Below are 23,720 nucleotides of genomic sequence, written 5' to 3' on the forward strand. Positions count from 1 at the left end.
ACCAGACGTGCCGAGGCTCAAAGAGTGGACCAGGCCGACTGAAGGCCCCGTGCGGGTGGACCAGTCATACTATAGACTCAGAGAGTGGACCAGGTGGATTGAAGGCCCGGTGCGGGCGGACCAATCACACTGCAAACTCGATGTATATGGTTAGACTCGGAGGGTGGACCAGGTTGACTGTTGGCTGGTGCGGCAGACCAGTCACACAGTAGACCCGAAGTGCATGGTTGTTCTGTGTTCTGATATGATATGGCATGTTATGCATGTATGGTATATGATATGGCATGTTATGCATGTATGGTATATGTGGTTTAATGTTTTTCAGGTTCTTTAGGAGACCGTGGCAAGGCAAAGGCGTGATCGTACCGCTCCTCATGATTATGTTTTATGATGTGATTCTGGGAAGACTCTGATAATAATTGTATTGAAAACCTTTTTGTAATAACATTAAAAAAATGGGTTGTTTTTGAAAAGTTGAAATTGGTTGAATTTTTATGGTCATTACATTTTAATAAATTAAAAAAAAGTAAATGTTTTATGTTTTTAAGATATGAATAATATATCGTTTCATGTATCTTTTTCAACTCGTATGCACTTATATTTAACAGCCTCTTTGCTTCCCTATAAAAAAGAGTCAATCCAATGGTGCCAGTACAATCTTGTACGTTGATTGGAATTATATACCTAAAATAAAAAAAAAATAGGTCATTGTCAAATTTGTTGACAAATTGAAAAATTAATATAAATAAATATGTGTTTACTTTATAACCGTATGAAATTCAAATTTTTTGCAATGTGGATTTGTACACTCGACAACAACAGTTTCTGAAATTTTTTCAGGGTCGATATACGAATGATTGTGTGACAACCCGAAATTTCTAACTTTCATTCTTCATTGTTATTAAAGATTAGCTTCGTTATGCTATTATATAATGAGGTTTTTTAGTCTAAATGAGTGCTTAAAGCTTAGTATAATTGAGATACGTGTCGGAGGATGGGATAGATAGAGTGTAGCATAGGAAAAACGGGCCAAACACACCAAGTTAGGTGTGTGCGGCCGCACGCTAGAGTGTGCAGCCAGCCAACCGCACACACCTCCAGCCGCACTCACCTCCTATATATATGAAATCCTTGGTCTCTTGATTATTTCTTACATTTCTTCAAAGCAAGGACTCAAAATCCTCTCAAGTATCATCCAAAAGGTAACAACTTTCACCAAGAACACCAAGAACACCATGTTTCTGGCAGCACACCTGGCCGCACACATGGCCGCACACACGTGCTGGCAGCACACCAGGCCGCACACCTAGCCGCACACACACATATAGTGTGTATTTTGGCCATACACTTTCTTGTATAGCCTTATAACCCTTCATACAATCATATATGATTGAAACACTTCATTTTAAGTGTTTACTAGTCCCTAAGGTGGTCCCAAATTCATTAATTAGTTGTTTATAACACTAATTATATTCATATATGTGCCGATATATGCTAAATAGGATTCGCGTGCGTACTCAAGTCACCACTTGACGCCTAGCAACAAATCCAACATTGTCATCAGAACCACTCACTACTGGTGAGTTCATACCCCTATTAATCAACCTTTTAAATGTTTTAAATGCTTTTATGGGGGAGGGGGGATACAAGTTAAAGACTTGTAGTTATTACATTAATCACATGTGATTAATGACTACAAACCGATGATTTTGTTATCGTTCAAACTGTTTTACTTCAAACTGCTTTACAAATCCTTTTACTCATCAAATATTTTATTTAAACTTTGTTACACGTATTATAAATTGCATGCCTGTATATGTATATTTATATAAGCAATGTTTAAAAGGCTTAGAAAGGCCATCCGCCCTATTTCCTTTTCCTCGATTTGGATGTGGTCTGGTGGGATATCGGGTAGCCGTCCGAAGGTCGTTTCAATATTAATTATATATATCATGTGTACATATATATACATAAAAATACTTCCATTTTCATGCGTACTAGTTACATCATTAGTAAGTTGCCATTGGGGTAGCACGTAGTCATACTATTACTATTGCTAGATCAATGAGTCAGTTCATTGATGAGTCAATACTTATTATTATGAGAACATATACAACTATACTAGAAAGAGAACATACAAAAATATACTAGAGGAAGAACATATACAACTATACTAGAAAGAGAACATATACAACGATACTAGAACGAGTAACAATACATTACACATACATATATATACATTTACATAAATGTGATCCACTGTATCGGAGCATGCCTTCAATGTCATGGCCCGAGTGGTAGCCATAATCTATTAGAGGGAGAGCGTGAGTTTGCGTATAGATCTATATTGGATTGACTATCCTACACCTTGCTGCTAGCTACAGCCAGACCTGCAGGTCTGCGGGTTCCAAAAGTCATACCTTTTTACGACCTACATTTGTCGTTGTTACTCAGTCGATAGTATGGTACAATTAATCACATGATACCTTAATATAAATCCGGTTTAAGGTAGTTAGTACGGCAGTAGTTCCTATAACACAACATTACAGTACTACATTAATTTACCCTTTACATATATTTAGTGATTTTTTCACTTAAACATTAATGTACAAACTATATTTTGATAATGATAGTTATACTTGGGAAAATTACACTCGTTTAGCGAACGCACAAAACAGTTACGCCTTGGTAGAAGGCTACTTTTAGTAGAAAATATAGGATTTTATAGGAGTTACAAACATTTACAAACCTTACAAACATTCATATACTTTTGTTACAAATAATTACCAACTTTTACTTCAACATCACGTTCAAACATTTTGATACAAACACCGACACTAAATACTTATGAACTCACCAACTTAATGCTGATAAGCTCTTTCAAAATAACTTGTATTCTCATGTCATCAGTAGACAGGTTCCGAGACCAGCTTTTGAGAAGATGGAGCACATTCAGGACTCATCTCTTTATTTTGATTTACATTTTTTTATGTCTATAACTGTACAGAACACGCTTGTATTAAAATTATATATTTAATGCAATGGATGATGTTGTTTGCGTGTTTACTATTACTGTGTTGTGATACTTTACATGACGTCCTCCGCCCCATAATGTTTCCGCCGTTCTCGGTTTTGGGGTGTGACAGATTGGCTTTGGGAACATGGGTTATTTTTTTCCATATTTGTTGCATGCTTCATAATACCATGGTAGATTCTGCCTTATATTAACAATGGAAACAACTAATAAAAACTTCATTTTCTGTATCAAATAAAATGTAAAAGTTATTAAAATAAATTGTGCAAAAATAAAATGTAAAACATATCAAATGATGCAATATACCTTAAGTGGTTCGGTGATCTCACAAACTGTTTTTAATGGAAATTTGTCTGTAAAGTCATATATATATATATATATATATATATATATATATATATATATATATATATATATATATATATATATATATATATATATATATATATGAAGGTTATACCAACATTGTCATGACATTTGAATTTGTAATTAATGTTTAAATTAAATTCAAAAAATATTAGGATTTCTGTTACTTTAAGTTAAAATACATTATAAAAAAATAAAAAACATTTGGAAACTAACTTATTTTTAAAATCATTAATTTCGTAAATGTCATAATTTATGAACAATTTCGTTACTTCAAAATGACTTTTAGCTTCATAAATTTCTGTAAAAAATGTATAACAAATTAATAAAAAGTATAGAAAACAATAATTATAAACATATATATATATATATATATATATATATATATATATATATATATATATATATATATATATATATATATATATAAAGTGAATACAAATCATTCCAAAATGTTTAGCTTCAAAAATTGCATCACTATAACAACACAATTAACCATCGAATTATTTTTTAGGTATTCTGACATTTGATATGCTTGACTTCCAAAAATAGTAATCTTCAGATGTACAAAACTAAATAAACAAAGAAATTAGTTATTAATATTAAATTGTGATTAATTAAAGATAATAAAGAAATTAAAAAAATATAATCTCACTTTAGGTTGCTAAGAGTGAGTTTTATATAATGCTTGGATGCTACAGGATTTGAAGTTTCAAGAGGCCTAAATGACACGATCTGTCTAATAACATCTACACAAGAGATAACACAAAATAAACTATTGCATTAATATTATAATATTTAAATAATAAAATGTATAACCAAGAACACAAGTGATAAAAAATGATTCAAATAAAATTTAATAACTAACCAAAGAATGTGTCTCGTGGACATGTTTGTTCTACGATAGAACTAAAATCAACAAACATAAATCCATTCACCGGACCCGAGAAATCATCACATTTTTTAGGATGCTTTTCCAATCCAAAGTTAAGGTTTGTTTATGACCTGTATAACTAAAACCATCAGTAACAACATCCATATTGGGTTTTATAACTATATAATTTTCATATTCCTTTAAAAGATGACGAAATCTGGAGAAATTCTGATTGAAGACACGAGCATGATATTGTGTACCCTGTTAAAAAAATAAGAATTATTATTTTGTTGAAACATATGTAATATTGAATGAGGTATAAAAAATATATGAAATACAACAAACCTCCTCGTCCATCAGGATCATTTCAATTGAACAAACTTTATTATTTTTGACAAAGTTCCAAATTTTAAGCACCCGAACCTTGATATGTGATTTTTCATCTATCTACTCAATGTTATTTAGGTAAACTTTATTCCCTATATTCATTTTCTGCAAGAAAATTTAAACCATATAGAATTGTAAGCAAAAATAGTAACATTCGTGACTGTACAAAACATCCTAACTAACGACCAAAACAGATAAATTATAAATCAGCACATGATAAAAACCAATAATTCATATGAAATAATTTTTCAGATTCAATAAATTTTTTTATAATAAAATGGAATACAGATAAACAGGAAAATAATATCTACCTGTAAAAAACGAATAACCAACCTATTGGAGTATCTTTATACAAACTTCATAAGTAAAGCAATGTACATAGAAAGTATAAAAATGTAATTTAGTCTAAAACTAACTAATTTTATAAACCTATAAATAAACTAAAGACTTGTATTTTCACTAAAGTTAGTCAAAAGATTGATACCAGTTTTTGGACGTATATATTTTATAAATATATACATAAACTAAAGAGTTGTATTTTATAAATATATTGCTAATTTTATAAATATATACATAAAACAACAATTATACTGGAAATGCCCTTGTAACTTCCAAATATAAAATGCCCCACTTCTTTTATTCTTTTTAATTATTTGATTGCATTTTTTGATATTACTTTTTTCCAGATTTATTTTCCCTAATTTAACTGATGACATTTTCGTAATTACAGTTTGAAAAAAGATGGCATTTTCCCTAAATTAAAAATCACACCAAAGAATATATTTAATAGGTATATATCTTTAAATATAAAATTAACATGAAAACGACAATTATAACGAAAATGCCCATGCAACTTCCTAATAGATAGCATAACAATTAGTAATGATAATGTAGATATTCTGAATTTGTACTGCGAAATGCTTTTTTTTGATAATACATTCATACATAAATAGACCAAGTAATAATAACTGACATCATAAACTAGGTTCACAGTAACAACAAAACAAAGTAAATGTAACAGCAAAACAAACAAAACATACTGTAATAGTTAAAGCTTTGGATCTGAATACGATTTTTTTTATTTTTTATTTTTTTAATTTTTATAAACAAAATCAAGTTCTCATGTTCATTAGGTTTTTCGTGTTTTTAACTGAAGAGGTAGAAGAAGAAGGTGATTAAGAAGAATAAGGAAAAGAAGAAGAAGAAGATCATTCATATAATGACAACACGACACTAACTGATAAATCAGATCATGAAGAGCATAGAAACATTGGTAATCTTGATTTGTGGTTGTTAATTCCAACGAAAAGAAGTCGATCATAACATAATTAAAGAAGCATGATATTTGAAAACACTAAGCTGATATTTGATTATTGAAGCGTTGCAGAATCAAGAAGAATAACGTTTGCAAAGATTTATATGGAGCAGAATGGTCAACACAAAAGAATCGTATAGATGGTATAATTGTATTGTATATATATTTCGGTATTTGATAAATTACTGCAAATTTTTTGGGATTTAATCACTGCAAATTATTTAATTTGCAATCAAAATAAACAAACTTCCAAATTAAATCGTGAATTTCGAATTTGAAATTTGAATAACCTATTTTTTCAAATTATTTCCATAACTTTTATTCATTTAAAATTATTGGTTGCATATTTTGAATACGATTGTTTCCTCATTTTCCGGATTCATTGCATCTGTTTGATTTGATTTGGAGTAAATGACATTTGCGTAAATAGAGATGAATAAAATGAGCGGGAAAACTCGATTTTGGGTATTGGAGATTGACAATTCTACTTATTTATTAGGATAGGAAATTGGAATGATTACTCAAAATTAATTATTTTAGCCCTAAATAACTAAATAATTCTGAAAATCTGCTTATTAAAATTTAAAACTGATTAAATACATTTAAACACATCTTAGTCATCAAAATAAAATCTGATATCATACATTACCGATAATATTCAAAATAACTAATAAATATAATTTTTATAAATCATCCAAACAATGAAACAGCAAAACTTTGAAAAGTAATACAAAACAATAGCGGAGAGTAGCGTAAAATTTGATTTTTGGGAATGGAATCCATGTGGGAGGGAAATGACAAGAACAAATAAACCCCCCCAAAATTTGCAAAATCCCGCCTAATTTTCTTACAGGTGGTGCTCAATCCAGAAAATATTCGCATCATCACGAAGAAAAAACCCAAAATCTTCTTCATTCTCTCTCCTCTATCACTTCCATCGCCGCTTCATATTTCCTTTTTCACTGTTTCAGCATACCGATGGTCTGAAATCCAGCTTCATATCAACTTTTATCATTGCGTCTTCATCCGGTTATAAGGTAAAATATTCACATTTGAGATTTTATTCACAGTTTATTTGTTATTTAATGTCGGAGCTGTGTTTGAATGGTCTTGAACCTTGAAGCGGGTAGGGTTTTGGTCTTTTAGTTACAAAGTGCCCGTTCACAATATTTGACGATCAAGCGATTCGATAGTTTAAATTCGTCGGTATTCGAGTCATCGTGCGTGCGATTTTTTGTCAAGATGACCTTCGATGTATGAATGAAGGCTTTATTTTGTCAGTGCATGCATTAATGTTATATAATTTTGTGTAGGGTTTCTAGTGATGCGATTTAGGTCGACTGAGATATCAAACTCGGAGAAAGCAGAATCTGATTTTTCTCTGGAGAATCGTGATGCCGTTGATGAAAATATGGGTTCATTGAACTGTGGTTTCGAGCCTTTGTTGGATGGAGTAGTCAAAAAGAGGGCAAAAGAGACCGAACATATGGTATGTGTAGATAAACCTGCTTATGATCTTGAAGTTGTCATGTGTAAGGTTGGAAAAAAGAGCATAACCATGGAGGATAAAAACGATAGCAGAGATGTGGATGACACATTACTACATTTGGGTTCAAAGGTGTTGGCTTCTACAGGAAATATTATTAAGTCCCGTGCAGAAAGAGAAATTGACGAGTGTGTTAAAGTTAAATGTGTTAAAGTTCCTTTTAAAGAAGGAAAATATTTGATGCCTGTGAATTCATATGAGCTGGATTCTAGTTTGAAAGAGGAAATAAAATCATCACGTGTGGTATCAACTTATACTTGTCAGCCTAAGGTTTTAGCTCTTACTTCACCACATAAAAAAGCCATGGAATATAAAAAATGGTCTGCAAATGTGGAATCTGGGAGAAATGTTGATGCTGTTGCAAGTACCATTGATGAGGATGACAAAGCTAGTATTGGGATTAAAAAAGGTAAAAGGGGGAGGAAGAGGAAACCTTTGAAAAGTTCTGAATGTAATGGAGACATAAGGGGTAAAAAAGAGAAAGCTGAGAAGGGCGGGCCCCACCTAAGTGGTAGGGTGCTTCGGTCAAGGCCTATGACAAAGAGAGACAGGGTCAAGGTGGATGAGAGTGGGCTCTGTGAGAGTCTTGTTGGCTTCAAAAGAAAGATGGAAGCTGAATGTTTAGACCAAACTGAGCTCAAAGAAGTCAATGTAAACAGTCAACTGACTGGTCAACCAAGGAAGAAGCAAAAACGTCGTGGAAGACCTCCTAAGGCACAAGGTGAATCCACATCTTTACATGTGACTGATGACGTGGCACTTTTCAAGAAATTAGAACGCAGGGGAAGACCACCTAAAGTGCAGGCAGGGGAGTTGACCAATTCAAAAAAGTCAAAGCTTGTGGTGGGCAAGAAAGACAACAATCAGTTGAAGGGTAAAAATGTCAAAAAGGGTCCCAAGATTGACAATGAGCATAAAGAAGATGAAGTATTAAACACCACTGGTGACAACAAACAAAAGTCGAAGAATTCTAAAAAAGACAATGATCACACAGGTGGTGAAAAGAGGCGAGAAATACAGCAGTCAGTGAGAGATCAAATAGTTAGTATTTTAATGAAGGCAGGATGGACAGTTGAGCATAGACCTAGGAAAGAAAGAACATACATGGACGCAGTATATGTTGATCTCAAAGGTGGGACCCACTGGTCTGTTACAAAAGCTTACTATTCTCTCAAAAAGAGAATCGAAAACGGTAAGGCTGATGATAAAGAAGTTTCCGCTTTTACCCCTATACCCGATGAGAAAATCAGTGTACTACTAAGGGTTGTTACAAAGGTCAGAAGCGATAAAGATAAGCAGAAAAAAAATAAGAAAAAGAAAAAGAAAAACAATAGTGACAAGGGTACAAGTGAGGCTGAAATAGTCATGAGTGGTGGAAGTGGAAGTGAAGCTCCAGTTAAGAAGAAGCTAAAAGATGGTAAAAAGAAGAAGCAAACACATAAATCTGATGTAAAATCGGGTAATAAATCATTAAAAAGGCAGCCAAAAGTAAGTCAGAAAAGTCAACAGAGCAGAAAGCCACAGCTTGTTGCTAGAAAATCCAGTAAGGGAAATGATGAAGATGATGATGGGTGTTTGATATACAGTGGGAAACGGAATCTTCTTTCATGGATGCTAGATTTAGGTGTTGTTATGCCAGGTGGCAAGTTGCAGTATGGGGAAGGTAGAAAAAGAAACGGGTTGCTTGAGGGAAAAGTTACCCATGATGGGATTCATTGCAGTTGCTGTAATGAAACTGTGGACATATCAAGTTTCATATCCCATGGTGGAGGAAAAGGGAAACTCAATCATACACTAAAAGATTTATATTTCCAGTCTGGATCTTCTTTTCTGAAGTGTCTCCTGGAATCTTGGAGGAAAGAAGAGGAGTCAAATACTATCAGATTTAATCTTGTTGATGTTGAAGGAGATGATCCTAATGATGACACGTGTAATATATGTGGAGATGGTGGTGATTTGATTTGTTGTGATGGTTGCCCTTCCACATTCCATCAAAGCTGCCTTGATATCCAAGTAACTATAAATCTATCATCACTTTTCCTGTTTTCAAAGTCTTTTAGTTTAATTAATGTCTTATTAATATGTTTGTTTTGTAGAACTTTCCTTCTGGTGTCTGGCATTGCCTATACTGTTGTTGCAAATTTTGTGGACTTGTTTCTCAAATGGATGATTCTCAAATGAGCTCATGCTGCTTGTGTGAGGAAAAATGTAAGCAATCATTGAAGATAATTTTATTTTTATCTTATATCATTCCTGTCTTCGTTAACCAATGTATCTTGCTAACAAGTTTATTTTTATTTTTTTTGATGTTAAAGTTCATGGGTTGTGTGTACAAGAAGAAGATGCTTTAAATCTTGATTCCAGTGGGCTGTCTTTCTGTGGGAGTAAATGCCAGGAGGTATGGAATCACTGTTTCCAGTCGGAATCTTATTTCATTAATATGTGATTAATACTTTGTTCATTGATAGCTCTTTGAACAACTAAAAACATATCTCGGGGTCAAATTTGAGCTTGAAGATGGATTTTCATGGACACTGCTTCAGCGTGCTGATGTCAGCCAAGATTCTATACTTGATGCTCCAGAAAAGATCGAATGCAATTCCAAATTGGCTGTTGCATTTTCTGTCATGGATGAGTGTTTTGTGCCAATTATGGATGAGAGAAGTGGAGTTAATATGATTCATGATGTTGTTTACAATTGTGGGTAAGTTCTAAATAATGAACTATAATTTTCTTGTATCTAAGTGGATGTAGTTTAAAAAGTAGCGTTATTTAATTTAAAATTTTTATTTCAGGTCAAACTTCAGGAGGTTGGATTATTCTGGATTCTTTACAGCAATTTTGGAGAGAGGTGATGAGATGATCTCAGCAGCGTCCATAAGGTTACTTTCTTTATAACTTTTTAAAATTTGTCTGAATTTTGTTCTAAAAATTTTATTAATGTTTTTCTTTTTTTTTATTAACATTACAGGATCCATGGGAAACGTTTAGCAGAAATGCCTTTTATTGGAACTCGCCACATGTATAGGCGTCAAGGGATGTGTCGTCGCCTATTAGATGCCATTGAATCCGTATGTCTCTCTGTGATTAGCTCATGATCTTGATGTATAAATAATTAAGAATTACTCAATTTTTTTTTTTTTTTTTTTTTTTTTTTTTTTTTTTTTAAAATAAATTCAGGCTCTTAGTTCTCTTGGTGTTGGAGAGCTGGTGATTCCTGCTATACCAGAACTTTATAAAACATGGACCACTGTGTTTGGATTCAAGCCCCTTACAAAACCAAAGAGGCAAACAATGAAGTCCATGAGCATGATTGTGTTTCCTGGAACAGACATTCTTTATAAACCTCTTCTCAACAACCACTTTGCTGATAAGAATCTTGGTCCAGCTGGCGGTAAGTTATCTTTTATGTGTAAATTCCAAGTTTTGGTTCAAGGGCAAAATGGTCTTTATGAAAAAATAACAGCCAAAAGTAACCCTGTCAAAGAGAGGGGCTTAACTTGGAACTAAACTTCTAAACCTTGCCATAAGGACCTTTTAGTAAAAAAAATCCTTTTTGAATTGTTTGATGTATCTACAAGGACTAAATTTGGAATGAAACCTTGCCATAGGGACCTTTTTTAGAAAATTTCCTTTCTTGATTGTAGCTAGAAGGAGTGACAAACTACATGGACCATTTCTGAGGTTTACTTTATCTAACATCTTTATTATTAATGAAATTTAAAAGAGATGAATAAATAAGGGGTTACCTGGTTGACCCAAAAGAACCTGTTTGACCTGTCAATTTACCATTCTACCCATCCAATGTGTCCATTTTGCCGCCTATACTTGTGGGCCATGCTAATTTAATTCTAAATTTATACGTCTTGGACTAATTTTTGGCTACCATAATTAAAGAAACAGTGTCAAGTCCACTTACTTATGTGTTTAATTATTTGTTATGTAATTTCAGATGGCAAAGGTGTGGGATGTATCACCGTGGCAAATGACGATAATGCCCTTCACTCAGAGACCAAACCATCAAATACAATAATAGATTATGTGGTGAAAGAAGCTACGCCCTTAAGGTATGCTCAAAGATCTGAATCTGAAACACCACTATCAGAGGCTACAACTCCGTCATCATCTGCTACAAAGTCTGAACATGTTTCAAGTGATTCAGACGTTCAATCTTCTCAACATAAAGTGGCTGTTATAAAGAATACCTTTGACTTGAATCTTCAACCTTCTTCAAATGATTCTGATATACAGTCAAATGATCAAGATTCATTTGAATTATCAAACTCAAGGCCACAGTTTGACAACAATGGTTCCTGGTTTGATCCTACCTAACTAGCCTAAATCATAGGTACGTTCGTTTTTTTCTGCAACCTTAACCATAGGGTGTTTTTAATGATTGAATGGAATGGAAGTTGCAATATATAACTTATTTCCATTTTTGTAAATTTTAATACATAAATATCTTTTAAGAAAAGTTTCATCATGTTTATTTTGGTGTTAATGATCTTTATTTTGTGTGATTTCATATTTGTAGACAGAAGTTCATTAGTTATAATTAAAATAATCAATAGAGTAAGAGTTAAGATTGTATAATTTACTTACACAGTTAATTCTTGTTACCATTAAGTTTATTAAGTAGTAAAAAGTCATTTGTTTTGGTATTTTTGGTTGTGGTATGAAATGTTGTAGTAGTAACTTGTGATTAAATAAAACTGTGCTTGTTACAGGTTGACTGTTGTAAAAATGGAAGGAGATGAATCAAGGTTTGGATGCTTATTTATCAGACTCCATTGCCTTGATGATGATGATGATGCTATATATATAGATTATAGATGAGGGTTGTGTAGTCTTTGTAAATACATCTTTTGTAGTGAAATTTTGGCTACTATGAAATCACACAGCTAACTTTTGGCGCACAAGGTTTAACTTTTGTATGGTATGCAATGTAGTGATGTACCATTTTGAATCACTCCAATTAATCCAAGCAATGAATATCCTGGGGTTAATTTGTCTGTTGTAGAGATGCTTATGACTTGCTTATGATAACTTGGAAGTTTGATGTTTAAATTCTTCATTTACATGTCACATAGGTCCTAACTGTTACCCATGACAAATATGATCAGATGAGTTGTGTTGTATTCAAGGTTGTAGAACTCGCTATTCGGTACCTGCTCGGCCGACTGGGGAGTAGCGAGTATTCGGGAGTACTCGGATTCGGTAATTCACGTAGAAATATTTTATGGAAAATTATATATGTCAAATTCATAAGTTAAAATCATAATTTGATTGAAATATATAACCAAAATTAGATACATGTGAATACATAAAAACTGAAATACACATAATTGTCTCACTACGTGGATAATTATTGAAAATTTTAGATATATATATATAGTAATAATCACATGTTTGTGTTAAATAATAAATCATTAAGTGCATTATACATATTAATCTTGAAATTTTTGATTTTTTTCTCTTTTTATGACAATTTTGACCCTTTGACCGAGTTGACCGAATAGACCCGAGTAAGACCGAGTAGGCCCGAGTTTGACCGATTTTTGGCCGAGTTGACATTACTCGCCTCGGTGGAGGGCCGATTCCGAGTAATCGGCCGAGTAGGCCGAGTTTTGCAACACTGGTTGTATTTGACATGGACCATTACAAATGATATTATCAATGGACAAAAATTAAATTGCAATTTTTGTAAGTATTTGCCATTACTAGATTAAAATAAATCAATTGGTTGTGATCAGCTGGTTTTGGTTTGTTAAAATGGATCGTAAAAATATAACTTTTACTTTTGGTATGTAGTAAAAGTTTTGTAACATGGAACATTTACATGTGACTCTTAAAAGATGTTTGCTAAAATAGTGGAAGAAGACCATAGGCTGGCATTTACTTTTTATGTATAAATTGTTAAATGATTTTTTCTGAAGTTTGGTTTGGAAAAATAGTTCATCATGATTCGTTTTTACATTTTAAATATAATCACATTAGGATATTAATGCAGTTGCCAATAGTCTAGAAGTTAGCAAAGTAGACGTCCTCAAAGATAAATAGTATTTATAAGATTAAAAAAATATATCTCTTTGAGTTATAATATTATTTATGGCAAAAATGAAAAATGATATGTTTAAAGATGCGTTACTATTATCATTTTTTGAAAGTAGAGAATTTCTAATTTTTAAAATTAAAAAATTAAAAAACTACATATCAATTTATAGGGTTTTCTAATTTTTAAACTTAAAAAAATCACATATTACTTATATATGTAAAGTATTAAATGTAATAAATATGATACTAATCGTAATTAATTCGTTTTTTCTTTTATTATTTCAAAATTTTATTTTAAAAAATACTTAATGTTTAATTTTAACATTTAATTTTTTTAATCAATCCCATATAATACATGAGTTTTACAATTATTAAAGTTTTACATAATTTCTGTTTCTATCTAACATTGTTTACTTATTTATTAACGGTTATAGTAATACGATCACTTTATACTAAACATGAATTAGAATTAAACTGGATTTCAAAAAACCAATGATTTCTACCATAAAAACCCGAACCGATTTCTACCGAAATCATACAAGGCAAACAAATTTATTTTGACCCGTTATTAACATATCCGAGTATCCGACCCACTAATTGGTTTTCAATGAGTATATCATGCAGGCCCAGCCCACGTTGTCTTTTCAAAGGCATTTGTGGTTTCGGAGTTCGGACTACAAATACGTTTTTAACTCGATTTTAGGGTTCTTTTTAGTTCTACCCTGAAGAAGGAAAGAGGCAGAGCCGTCCATTGGAGTGAATTATCGCAGGTTTCTTTCTTTCCATTTGTCTGTAACTCCAATTCAAATACATGTGATTGCAAGTCTCGTTTTGATCTATTTTAGTAGCATGATCAGTTGTTTGTTTCCAAAACAAATGAAAAAGATTAGTGTTGTTATATAATCTCTCCGTGAACAGCTTGTAGATTGGTATGGAGAATTTGCATCATACAGTAATCACTCTCTTCTCACTACCACGCTCTTTTACAAGTTTGAAAATTATGCGATTGATAGAGGTGTGTGTGTGTGCTTCTGGTAGGAGAATTAGTTAGGGGATTGGAAGCGATGTGAGCAACTTCTATGGTATTATTTGTAAAAGTTAAATAACTAAATATAGTGTTTGTAGAATCGATCCAGTTGAATCTCCGTATCAGTATGAAGTCTATCTGTTAATGATCATATAAAGTTAGGTATCTGAAATTATGATTTCAATGACCATCTAGATAGTCCACATGATTTGCTATTTTCCACCTAAACAGACTGATAACATACTGTCAAATCTGCTTATTCAATTTGCTACAACTTGACATCACATCGATTATATAGCCTCTTTAAAGTTTACATTTTTGTTGTATTTCAGGTTTTGAAAGGAGAAAAAGCTTAATTGCAATACAACCATGGTACACCCAAATTCTTTTCCTCTTTTCCTTTATGTGTTTTCTTTTTTTTATGTATCGATTGTTGATGAATTTGTTCTGCATTTGGCAGTCGCTTGTAGCAAATGAAGAATTTCAGCACATTCTTCGTATTCAAAACACAAATGTTGATGGAAAGCAAAAAATCATGTTTGCTATGACCTCTATCAAGGGTATTGGTCGTCGTTTTTCAAATATTGTTTGCAAGAAGGCCGATGTTGACATGAACAAGAGGTAATTTGGCATTCGATCAATCATCTCTAGAAAAAACCTTTTGTTCTTTCAAACTAACCTTCATATCATTCATTTTGATGTAGGGCTGGTGAACTCTCGAATGCTGAGATTGATAATCTGATGACTATTGTTGCAAACCCTCGTCAGTTCAAAATCCCAGATTGGTTTCTTAACAGAAAGAAGGATTACAAAGATGGGAAATACTCCCAGGTTACCTCTAATGCACTTGACATGAAGCTCAGAGATGACTTGGAGCGTCTCAAGAAGATCAGGTCTCTCATTTTCTTCTTCTTCTTCTTCTTCTTCTTCTTATTTATTTATCTATACAAGTGAATTGCAATACTGTAATCTTGAAATATATATTAGAGAAAAAGAATATATATTAATATGCTGACGTGGACTTTTGGTTTGTGTTAGGAACCACCGTGGGCTGCGTCACTACTGGGGTCTCAGAGTCCGTGGACAACACACCAAGACCACTGGTCGCAGGGGAAAGACTGTTGGTGTGTCCAAGAAGCGATAAGTTTTTTACTATTGGTGCTTTTTTATTTTGTGCTAGCAAGCTGTTAGAATTTCTTATCAAGAGATTTTTGGTTTATGAACTGGTGAGTTGATGGGTTTTAGTTTTTTTTGTTTTGTCGAAATCTTGAGTTAACTTTTGAGTTACCAAAGCACTAAGACTGATTATAAATTATCGTTCTATTTTTTGCACTTCAACCTGGATTTGATGACTTATCATTTTTGGAAAAAGAATCATAGAAAATCGGTTTGTATATGTATTAATAAAACTTTATACAAAACAAATAGATACCAATAAACAAAAACTATTAGTCGGTGTCTGATAGCGATACCATATGTATGCCCAACTATTGATTCAAATACCACAAGCTTATTGATAAACAAACGTATGTTCGTGGTATACAGACACATGATATTGATAAGTTTTTTGTAAATAGCCGTGATATTTAATTTCTTTTTAAAAAACTCTAACTTATATTTCCAACATTCTAAAGATTATTATGGACACTTGCTATTTGTAATTAAAACATTCTTAACATGTAAATAGACCATTACTGTTATGAAAACACAAAATTAATAATAAAGACGTTCTATTTATTTATAGGAAACTTGTTAAATTTATGAGAAATTAAATATTCTCCACGTTAAAATTATGAGAAATTAAATATCCTTTTACATTTTCTTTATATTCATCTTCATAACCATTTTCTTTATATTCATCCTCTTACCCATTTAATACGTGAGCTTCAATGTTGTAACAAAAATGTGTTTATGAACCATTACATCATATCATTTTAATATGTGAATGTGAGCTTCAATGTTGTGACAAAAATGTATTTATGAACCAGTACATCAAATTTGAGTCGATCTGGCATCATATAATCTATACTAATAAAAGAGTAGCTCTTTTGTCATGTGTCACCATATTAGACATTTTAATTAATATGTTGCCACTTGTCAATCTATTAGTTTTTCATTTTAAATTTATTAAACCTCCTCATTAATGTGATTCTATTTTAAATTTTAAATTTTAAATTATTGTTTTCACTAATTCACAAATAAAAAATATATAATATATATTAAAAATTAATTTTATATATTTATTTGAATCAATGATTATAATTTCACATAACTAATAAAAAATATCTCTTAAATTAATAATTTATTCAAAATAATTTATTAATAATTTTGAGTTTTTACTATAAAAGTTTGATTAATATAATAACCGTGGTTCCCATGGGTTATAAACTAGTGTGTTTATAAATATATTTACGAACCAGTAAACAGTGACGGACACAAAACATTTAAATAGCGGTGACATTCATATTGTGAAGGCATTGCACCTAATAGAAAACATTTTTTTTACACTACGGGTTGAATTGGAGTGTTGGCCCAGGTCCCCCACGGGCTCTACATTGGGCCGCCACTGTCTGTATATCATTATATGAATATGAGTCAACTGGACAATCATATAATATAGATAAAATTTCACATCATATATTATGAGTAATTGGGCAATCATATATAGATAAAATTTCACAAACGGTTTTACATAAATGGTCATTTTTTTTGAAATAATCAACCACAAATATATTAAAACTTAACAAGACAATGGAGAAACAAAAAAAACCCTTGCAAATTGTTTAGAGGAAATTACATCCAACAATTCCAATTAAAAATAAACTTCTCGTATCTATTACTAATCCAATAGAGTCAAAAATAATATTGTTTCTCATCTTTCCACTTCCAAAAACTGTATTGTTACGAAGTCTCCATAATTACCAAAAAGACTGTTTATCATCACATTTATCACCATTCTTTTGTTGACGTTTTTTCTTATCGCATCAATTAGATCAAATAAACCATTAATGCAATCAAATGAGTTAAGTTGAATATCTAACCACTTGAAAATTGCATTCCATGTTATGGTAGACACCTCACAATTAACGAACAAGTGGTCCATTTGCTCATCTTCCAAGTTTTTCCAAGTTACAAATCAGACATAAAGTACTTGGAATGTCAATATCACGCTGATCAAGGTTACTCATAGTTGGCAATCTATTCGGTCTTATTCTCCACACTAGAATATTAACTTTCCGAGAGACAAACTCGTTCCATCTAGTGGGAGTAGGAACACTTGGTAATATTTTTTGATCGATCCACCTTCTAGTATCTGTTACAGTAAATATGCCATTTTTCCCAATATTCCACATCAAACTATCACCTTTATCTATCAGATGCACATCCAATAGAACATTCAACAAATCAACAAGTTGAGTACTTTCCTCCCCTCCTCTATCAGGACAACGCCAACACCAAGTCCAACCATCATTCGACTTTATATCCTGAATGTAACAGTTTTGCTCCATTTCTAAACGAAACAGACGAGGAAACCGAGAACATAATAACTGGTCTCCAATCTAGAGATCATTTGAAAATTGAATATTAGACTCGTTCCCAAGTATTCTATTTAACATGGAAGTCGGAACAACATCCTTATCCTCCAACTGTTTACATGAAGCAACAATTCTAGCCCAAGGAGCATACCCACGATTTGTACATGTACCTAACTTGAATCCTCCTTTAACACCATAAACAACTTTAATAACCTTAACCCATAACAATTCACCACATGTCAAGAAACGCTATTTCCATTTAGAAGGAAAGCATAAATTAAAAGCTGACAAACTCCTAATATTAAGCCCCCATGCTCCAAATCCGCCAAAACTGAATCCCAATTAACCCAATACATTTTTCTATGATCTGAATCCCCCAAGAATTTGGAGCAATAAAATTCCAATTTTTTTGCAATAGTTACCAACATAAGAAAAACTGACATGTAATAAACTCCTAAAGCACCCAAGATAGATTTAATTAAAAATGGCCTTCCTCCGATAAAAAGGGTTGAAACTTTCCACATCGACATCTTACTCTTAATTTTATCCAAAATCGACTTCCAAGCATTCACCATGTTCACTTTTTCACCGACCGGAAGACCCAAGTGAAAGGTAATCTTCCTTGTTAGCATCTCACAGTTTTCAAGTACTCTACCACTTCATCCCACTTTACACCAATACCAAAGATATTAGATTTTTCAAGAAAAATCACATCATCCGCATAAAAAAAGTGTGAAAATTAAAATGAAGACCATGAGCATGAGCTCCTTTAAACATACCCTCGCCAATAGCATCTTTTATAGCCACATGTAAACCCTCATTTATCAAAATGAACATAAAATGGAATAGAGGATCACCCACTACTAGAAAAACAGCCTTTTACGACGCTCATTGCGCGTCGTAAAAGGCTCAGACGATGCGCAAATGCGCGTCAAGGAAGGCCCTGTCATAAAGAGAGTTTTGCGCGTCGTCTATAGACGACGCGCATTTACGACGCTCATTTACGACACACAATTATGACGCGCGTTTATGACACGCAATGCGTATCAAGGAAGGCCCTGTCATAAAAGAAGATGACACGCATTCGCGTGTCGTAACCTTACGACGCGCGTGTTAATGACATGCAATGCATATCAAGAAAGCCCATGTCAAGAAAGGCCATGTCATAAATGAAGATGACACACATTTTTGCGTATCATAATTTTAAATGTTTAAAAAAATATTATTTATAGGCTTACTTATTTTCAAATTAAATTTGTATTTAATGTTTCATAATAGAAATTAAAATATATTATAAAAAACATAGAATCCATTGCGTAAATTTAATGTCATACAAATAATCGTTCCATGGAAAGACAAAACAAATCAATAGAAGTTGTAACAAAAATTTACAAATGAATTAGATACAAAAAATACAATCCATTGCCCCTTTGCTTATTCAAGATCAACCTGGAAGTAGCTAACTAATCTGTACAAATTCACCCTTGTTTCTAATCATTTTCTTAAATACTTTACAAACATAATTCATCCATATATAGTACCTGAACTATAGTTGTAGCTAGCCTTGTTTCTTCTTCTTTTGAGCTCATCTCTTGCAACCATTGCTCTAAGCCTAGTATGAATAGATACAACAGCTCCTTGTCAATTATGTGAAAAATACAACCGATGAGTGGCCTACCTTCATAATAGCAACAACTAACGAAGCGGGAATGAAAGAGAAGGCAATACTCACAACAATAGTTGCAGAGAATGCATCTAGGTCCTACAAGATCATACAAATCACTATTTAAATACACACTACATATAAAGGTTTCAATATTCTGATTGCATGTACTTAATATATAAAGACTCCAACAATAAATAGATATGTTATGTTACCTTGAGACACCTTTGAAGGGGATCCAAAAGATAATCTGTAGTCTTATCAACTTGTTTCTACTTCTTATTGTTATGCTTCTGTATTGTTTGTCTTAACAGCAAAGGAGTCAAATTGCCAGAAGCTTTTCCCGTCCATGGGTCCTAGATTTGGATTTCACCATACTTGCTTCCACTTACTAGATGTTTGCCATCTGGTGACCATGCAACAAAGAGAACCCAATTCTTGTGCTCTGAATAGATATGTAAAAATATAACAATTTGTTTGGCTTTTGTGATTATGAAGTTATGATAAACCTACACAAACACAATAAATGAGTAAATAACACTTTTGGTTCCTAAGTATAGCTGTTTTTTGCAATTTTGGTCACAAAAAGATTTCTTTTGCAAATTTGGTCCTTAATTTTGAAGTTTCCTAACGACTCTGGTCTCAATGTCATATAAGTATACCATAGGGACCAAATATATAATTTTCTCTTATCTTCTAAGTAAAGCATTTTATGTGCGTTTGATTTCTTTTCTTAAATTTATAATAATTATAGAGTAAATAAATTTATATTAATATATTAACAAATGATTCAATTTACAATATACACCAAAAATATTATAAATTTAAAAAGAGTATTATGCACGTGTAAAATGTTATAAACCTTAATTTACAAACATATGAGAATTACAAATCTGGCCCCTGTGGTATACTGTTCTATCAATTTTGGTCATTAGTTTAGGCTGTTAAACTTAGAGATGTTGAAGTTCACAGTTTTCTGTTCTATGAGATGTTGACAGGTACACCAACACAGATGCTAAACCAACTAAAAGGGCCTAGTAAAAGAAATTGTAAATGTTTGTTTTGAAATTAAAAAAAGTAAAGCAAATAAATAATTACATACCTGTAAGTGAAATAGGAAGGGGAACTTGGGTTTTGAGACATGGTTTATGAGATAAAGCCAATACTTGTTATCTTTGGTATGCATGTCTAAATACCTACTAACTCCTCCTATTACAACACTTACAACTCCACTCATAGATCTGAAAAAAAAAATCAGATGATGTCATCAAATGATGATCTTTAACTAATGATGATAACTTACACTAGAAATGTATTTTCAGGAATCTCTGTAAAAATTGACAAAAACCAACATTACCTACAAACACAAAATTTGAAGAAATGAAATAATAACAACGTATTGGGGTGTATTTGATGGGGATAAAAGGAACGCATTGAGGTGGAATTCATCTTCAAAAGATAGCCACCAATTTAATCAGCAAAGTGTTGAAAAGGTACCTGCAATACAAAATCATTAACAAACATAATATATTTTATTTTTTTATTGAAGTATATGAAAATTGAAGTAGTTAGTTTAGTTAGCTACCTCATTTTCCTGTTTGATATCATGTGTAAAGAATTGTTACATATACATCCTATACAGAGTAATAAAGTAGGAGGTTATTTCCTGTAGTTTACCCATAAAAGAAAGGAAAAAAAACTTACAGGTTCTGTAATATAGACACGTGCCAGGTCCTTCAAAAGGTGAATTGAGAGAAACAAATACGTTTGCAGCATTCATGACATTAATACTTAACCTCCTTCGCATAATTATTCTTTGCATTTCATTGTACAATCTGTTAATCAAATTTATATGTAAAAGGGTCATCAATTTGAACTCACATTCCAACACCTTCTTTGAATAGATGACTATAATTTCTAGCCACAATTCAACTTATAAAAAGGAAAGAAAACAACAATCTAGCTTATAAAAGATTAATAAATAGAGGGCCTGAAATTGCTTAAAGCTCAACACCAGTAATCGCTAATCAATAAGATAATACTTTGTTTTTTTTAACTTCTCCAACCATTGGTGGTTGTTGAGTTGACCCAACATCTTGTTGGAAAAATAAGGGCTTCCTTCAACTTCTCTCACTTTGTCCATAAGAAGGGATGATGGACTTACTTCCTTCAAATCAACATTCAGATTCTTAAACAAAACCTGAAAGGCCACAATAACAATAGTGAATATTGTATATTATCGGAATTGATGTTATAAACTTTTTGATTATGATGTGTGTAATATGATGTGTGTGCAGAAGAGTAGGCATCTTGCTGGGTACCATAGTTTTCAGCATAAGTAACCTGAACAGGAAGGGTTTGTCCGCTTGCAGCCCCACCGTATGCTTGGTACACATCCACCACACCATGTGTGGCTGCAACTGCAACTGGTTGTGCATACGAATCTTGACTGTTCACCATTGTCCTGCAACCTATATATATATATATATATATATATATATATATATATATATATATATATATATATATGTATTACAACAATTCATAACTTCAAGTGGGAAAATTACTAAATTACCCCTGATTAAGAAAAAACTAAGTAACCGACCTCACTAGGGTTGTGAACTCCAGGGGGAACCGGAACCAAACCTTGTCCACTGTTTGCCACATTCATATCAACACCACTTGGATATTCGATTTAAAATAAAATATAGATATTAATGTATAACAAAGTACAGAAATATGAGAAATGACTAAAATACCTTGATGCGTGTGAAGGAACTGGATAAGCATGGGTTGCATATTCCACTGGAGGGGCATGACAACTATGAGGTTGATACTCTCTTGGAGGAGGGGGAGGAGCAAGATAACTAGGAGGAGGATGTTGATGTTGATGCTGATGTGGATTATATTTGCGCTTCATAAAAACATAAACAAATATTTAATTATTAAATTAATAAATTCCCATTTCCCGATTTTAAATTTTACCTTAAAAGGTTCATAACGACCACCTCATGGGACCACCTCTGTTCCAGGTTTTGTATCTCTAAGATATTTTGCCTTAAATCTTGATGCAATCTCAGCCAAAGCTTCTGTTACAACACTGTAACTCCCAGGCACCAAGAAGGGTATTTTTGGAAATTGTAAAAGATCAAAAAGGGTATTTCAGGAAAGTGAAAAACCCAAAAGGGTATGTCTGGAAATTGAGATACCTGAACAAGCTCTTCATTTTCAGCAGCACACTTGGGTTTATCTTCATTTTCAGTAGCACATTTGCAAAAATTTTAAACTTTTAAAACCCATCTTAGAAGGACTAAAGGTTAGAAAGGAGAAGTAATGAAGCTATGAGTTGAGAAAAGAGTAATCACACAAGGTCTCTAAAACAGACCTGCTGTTCAAAACGGATTTACTCCAAAATCTAAAACAGAAACATAGCTTTAACTAAATTTTATAGGAAACTATGATTGTTCAGGATTCCAGAACTATAAAGAACTCCTTCTAACTCCAAAGGATGAATTAAATATGAATTTTACAAAAAGGTGTATCACTTCTGTCTCCAACAAGACAGTCAAGTGAGGTTGGCCAATTCTACCCAACTTGTGAGTAGAATTCGTCCATACCAAAATTCAGAGAAGTAAAGGACATACAAATGAAAGTCTCAGAGTTGGAATTGAATGAAAAGCATTTCCCAAGCTCCGGATATAAAATTCACATTGTGGACAATCACAACACTAGTAAAAGCTGGTGACTGCCCACTGATCTGGAGTCTGGATCAATTCTAACCAATTTATAATTGGAAATAACACCCCATCTACTCCAGATCTTAAATTCATAATATCAGGAACATATAGAAACTTGGAATCACTCTGGATCCTTTTCCAAGCCTTATAAATGATGAAAACAAAATGACATATCAGAACA

At 32.4% G+C, this 23,720-nt stretch overlaps 2 protein-coding genes across 2 annotated transcripts; both read left to right on the forward strand.

Moving 5' to 3' along the window:
• The first annotated feature begins 6,724 nt into the window (after nt 1-6,724).
• Nucleotides 6,725-12,528, forward strand: LOC111913772 (uncharacterized). The gene is made up of 10 exons (XM_023909482.2): nt 6,725-7,013; nt 7,290-9,535; nt 9,619-9,730; nt 9,838-9,920; nt 9,991-10,226; nt 10,318-10,404; nt 10,494-10,593; nt 10,703-10,916; nt 11,475-11,870; nt 12,250-12,528. The coding sequence occupies exons 2-9, from the start codon at nt 7,301-7,303 to the stop codon at nt 11,852-11,854; spliced, it is 3,447 nt and encodes a 1,148-aa protein (XP_023765250.1). The 5' UTR covers nt 6,725-7,013; nt 7,290-7,300; the 3' UTR covers nt 11,855-11,870; nt 12,250-12,528.
• Nucleotides 12,529-14,222: 1,694 nt separating this feature from the next.
• LOC111913773 (40S ribosomal protein S18) lies at nt 14,223-15,941 on the forward strand. The gene is made up of 5 exons (XM_023909483.2): nt 14,223-14,346; nt 14,936-14,975; nt 15,064-15,224; nt 15,308-15,496; nt 15,642-15,941. Exons 2-5 carry the CDS (start codon nt 14,973-14,975, stop codon nt 15,745-15,747), a joined length of 459 nt encoding a protein of 152 aa, XP_023765251.1. The 5' UTR covers nt 14,223-14,346; nt 14,936-14,972; the 3' UTR covers nt 15,748-15,941.
• Nucleotides 15,942-23,720: the final 7,779 nt, after the last annotated feature.

The sequence above is a fragment of the Lactuca sativa genome, chromosome 8 (assembly GCF_002870075.4).
Source record: "Lactuca sativa cultivar Salinas chromosome 8, Lsat_Salinas_v11, whole genome shotgun sequence".
Lineage (NCBI taxonomy): Eukaryota > Viridiplantae > Streptophyta > Magnoliopsida > Asterales > Asteraceae > Lactuca > Lactuca sativa.

What these genes read in the sequence shown, in the direction of transcription:
- LOC111913772 (XM_023909482.2), top strand. Translation starts at nt 7,301, where the DNA reads ATGCGATTTAGGTCGACTGAGATATCAAACTCGGAGAAAGCAGAATCT. An exon ending in AAAGCTGCCTTGATATCCAA is followed by an intron (nt 9,536 to 9,618) that starts GTAACTATAAAT and finishes TTTGTTTTGTAG; the next exon opens with AACTTTCCTTCTGGTGTCTG. An exon ending in GAATCTTGGTCCAGCTGGCG is followed by an intron (nt 10,917 to 11,474) that starts GTAAGTTATCTT and finishes ATGTAATTTCAG; the next exon opens with ATGGCAAAGGTGTGGGATGT.
- LOC111913773 (XM_023909483.2), top strand. An exon ending in GATGTTGACATGAACAAGAG is followed by an intron (nt 15,225 to 15,307) that starts GTAATTTGGCAT and finishes ATTTTGATGTAG; the next exon opens with GGCTGGTGAACTCTCGAATG. An exon ending in GAGCGTCTCAAGAAGATCAG is followed by an intron (nt 15,497 to 15,641) that starts GTCTCTCATTTT and finishes GGTTTGTGTTAG; the next exon opens with GAACCACCGTGGGCTGCGTC.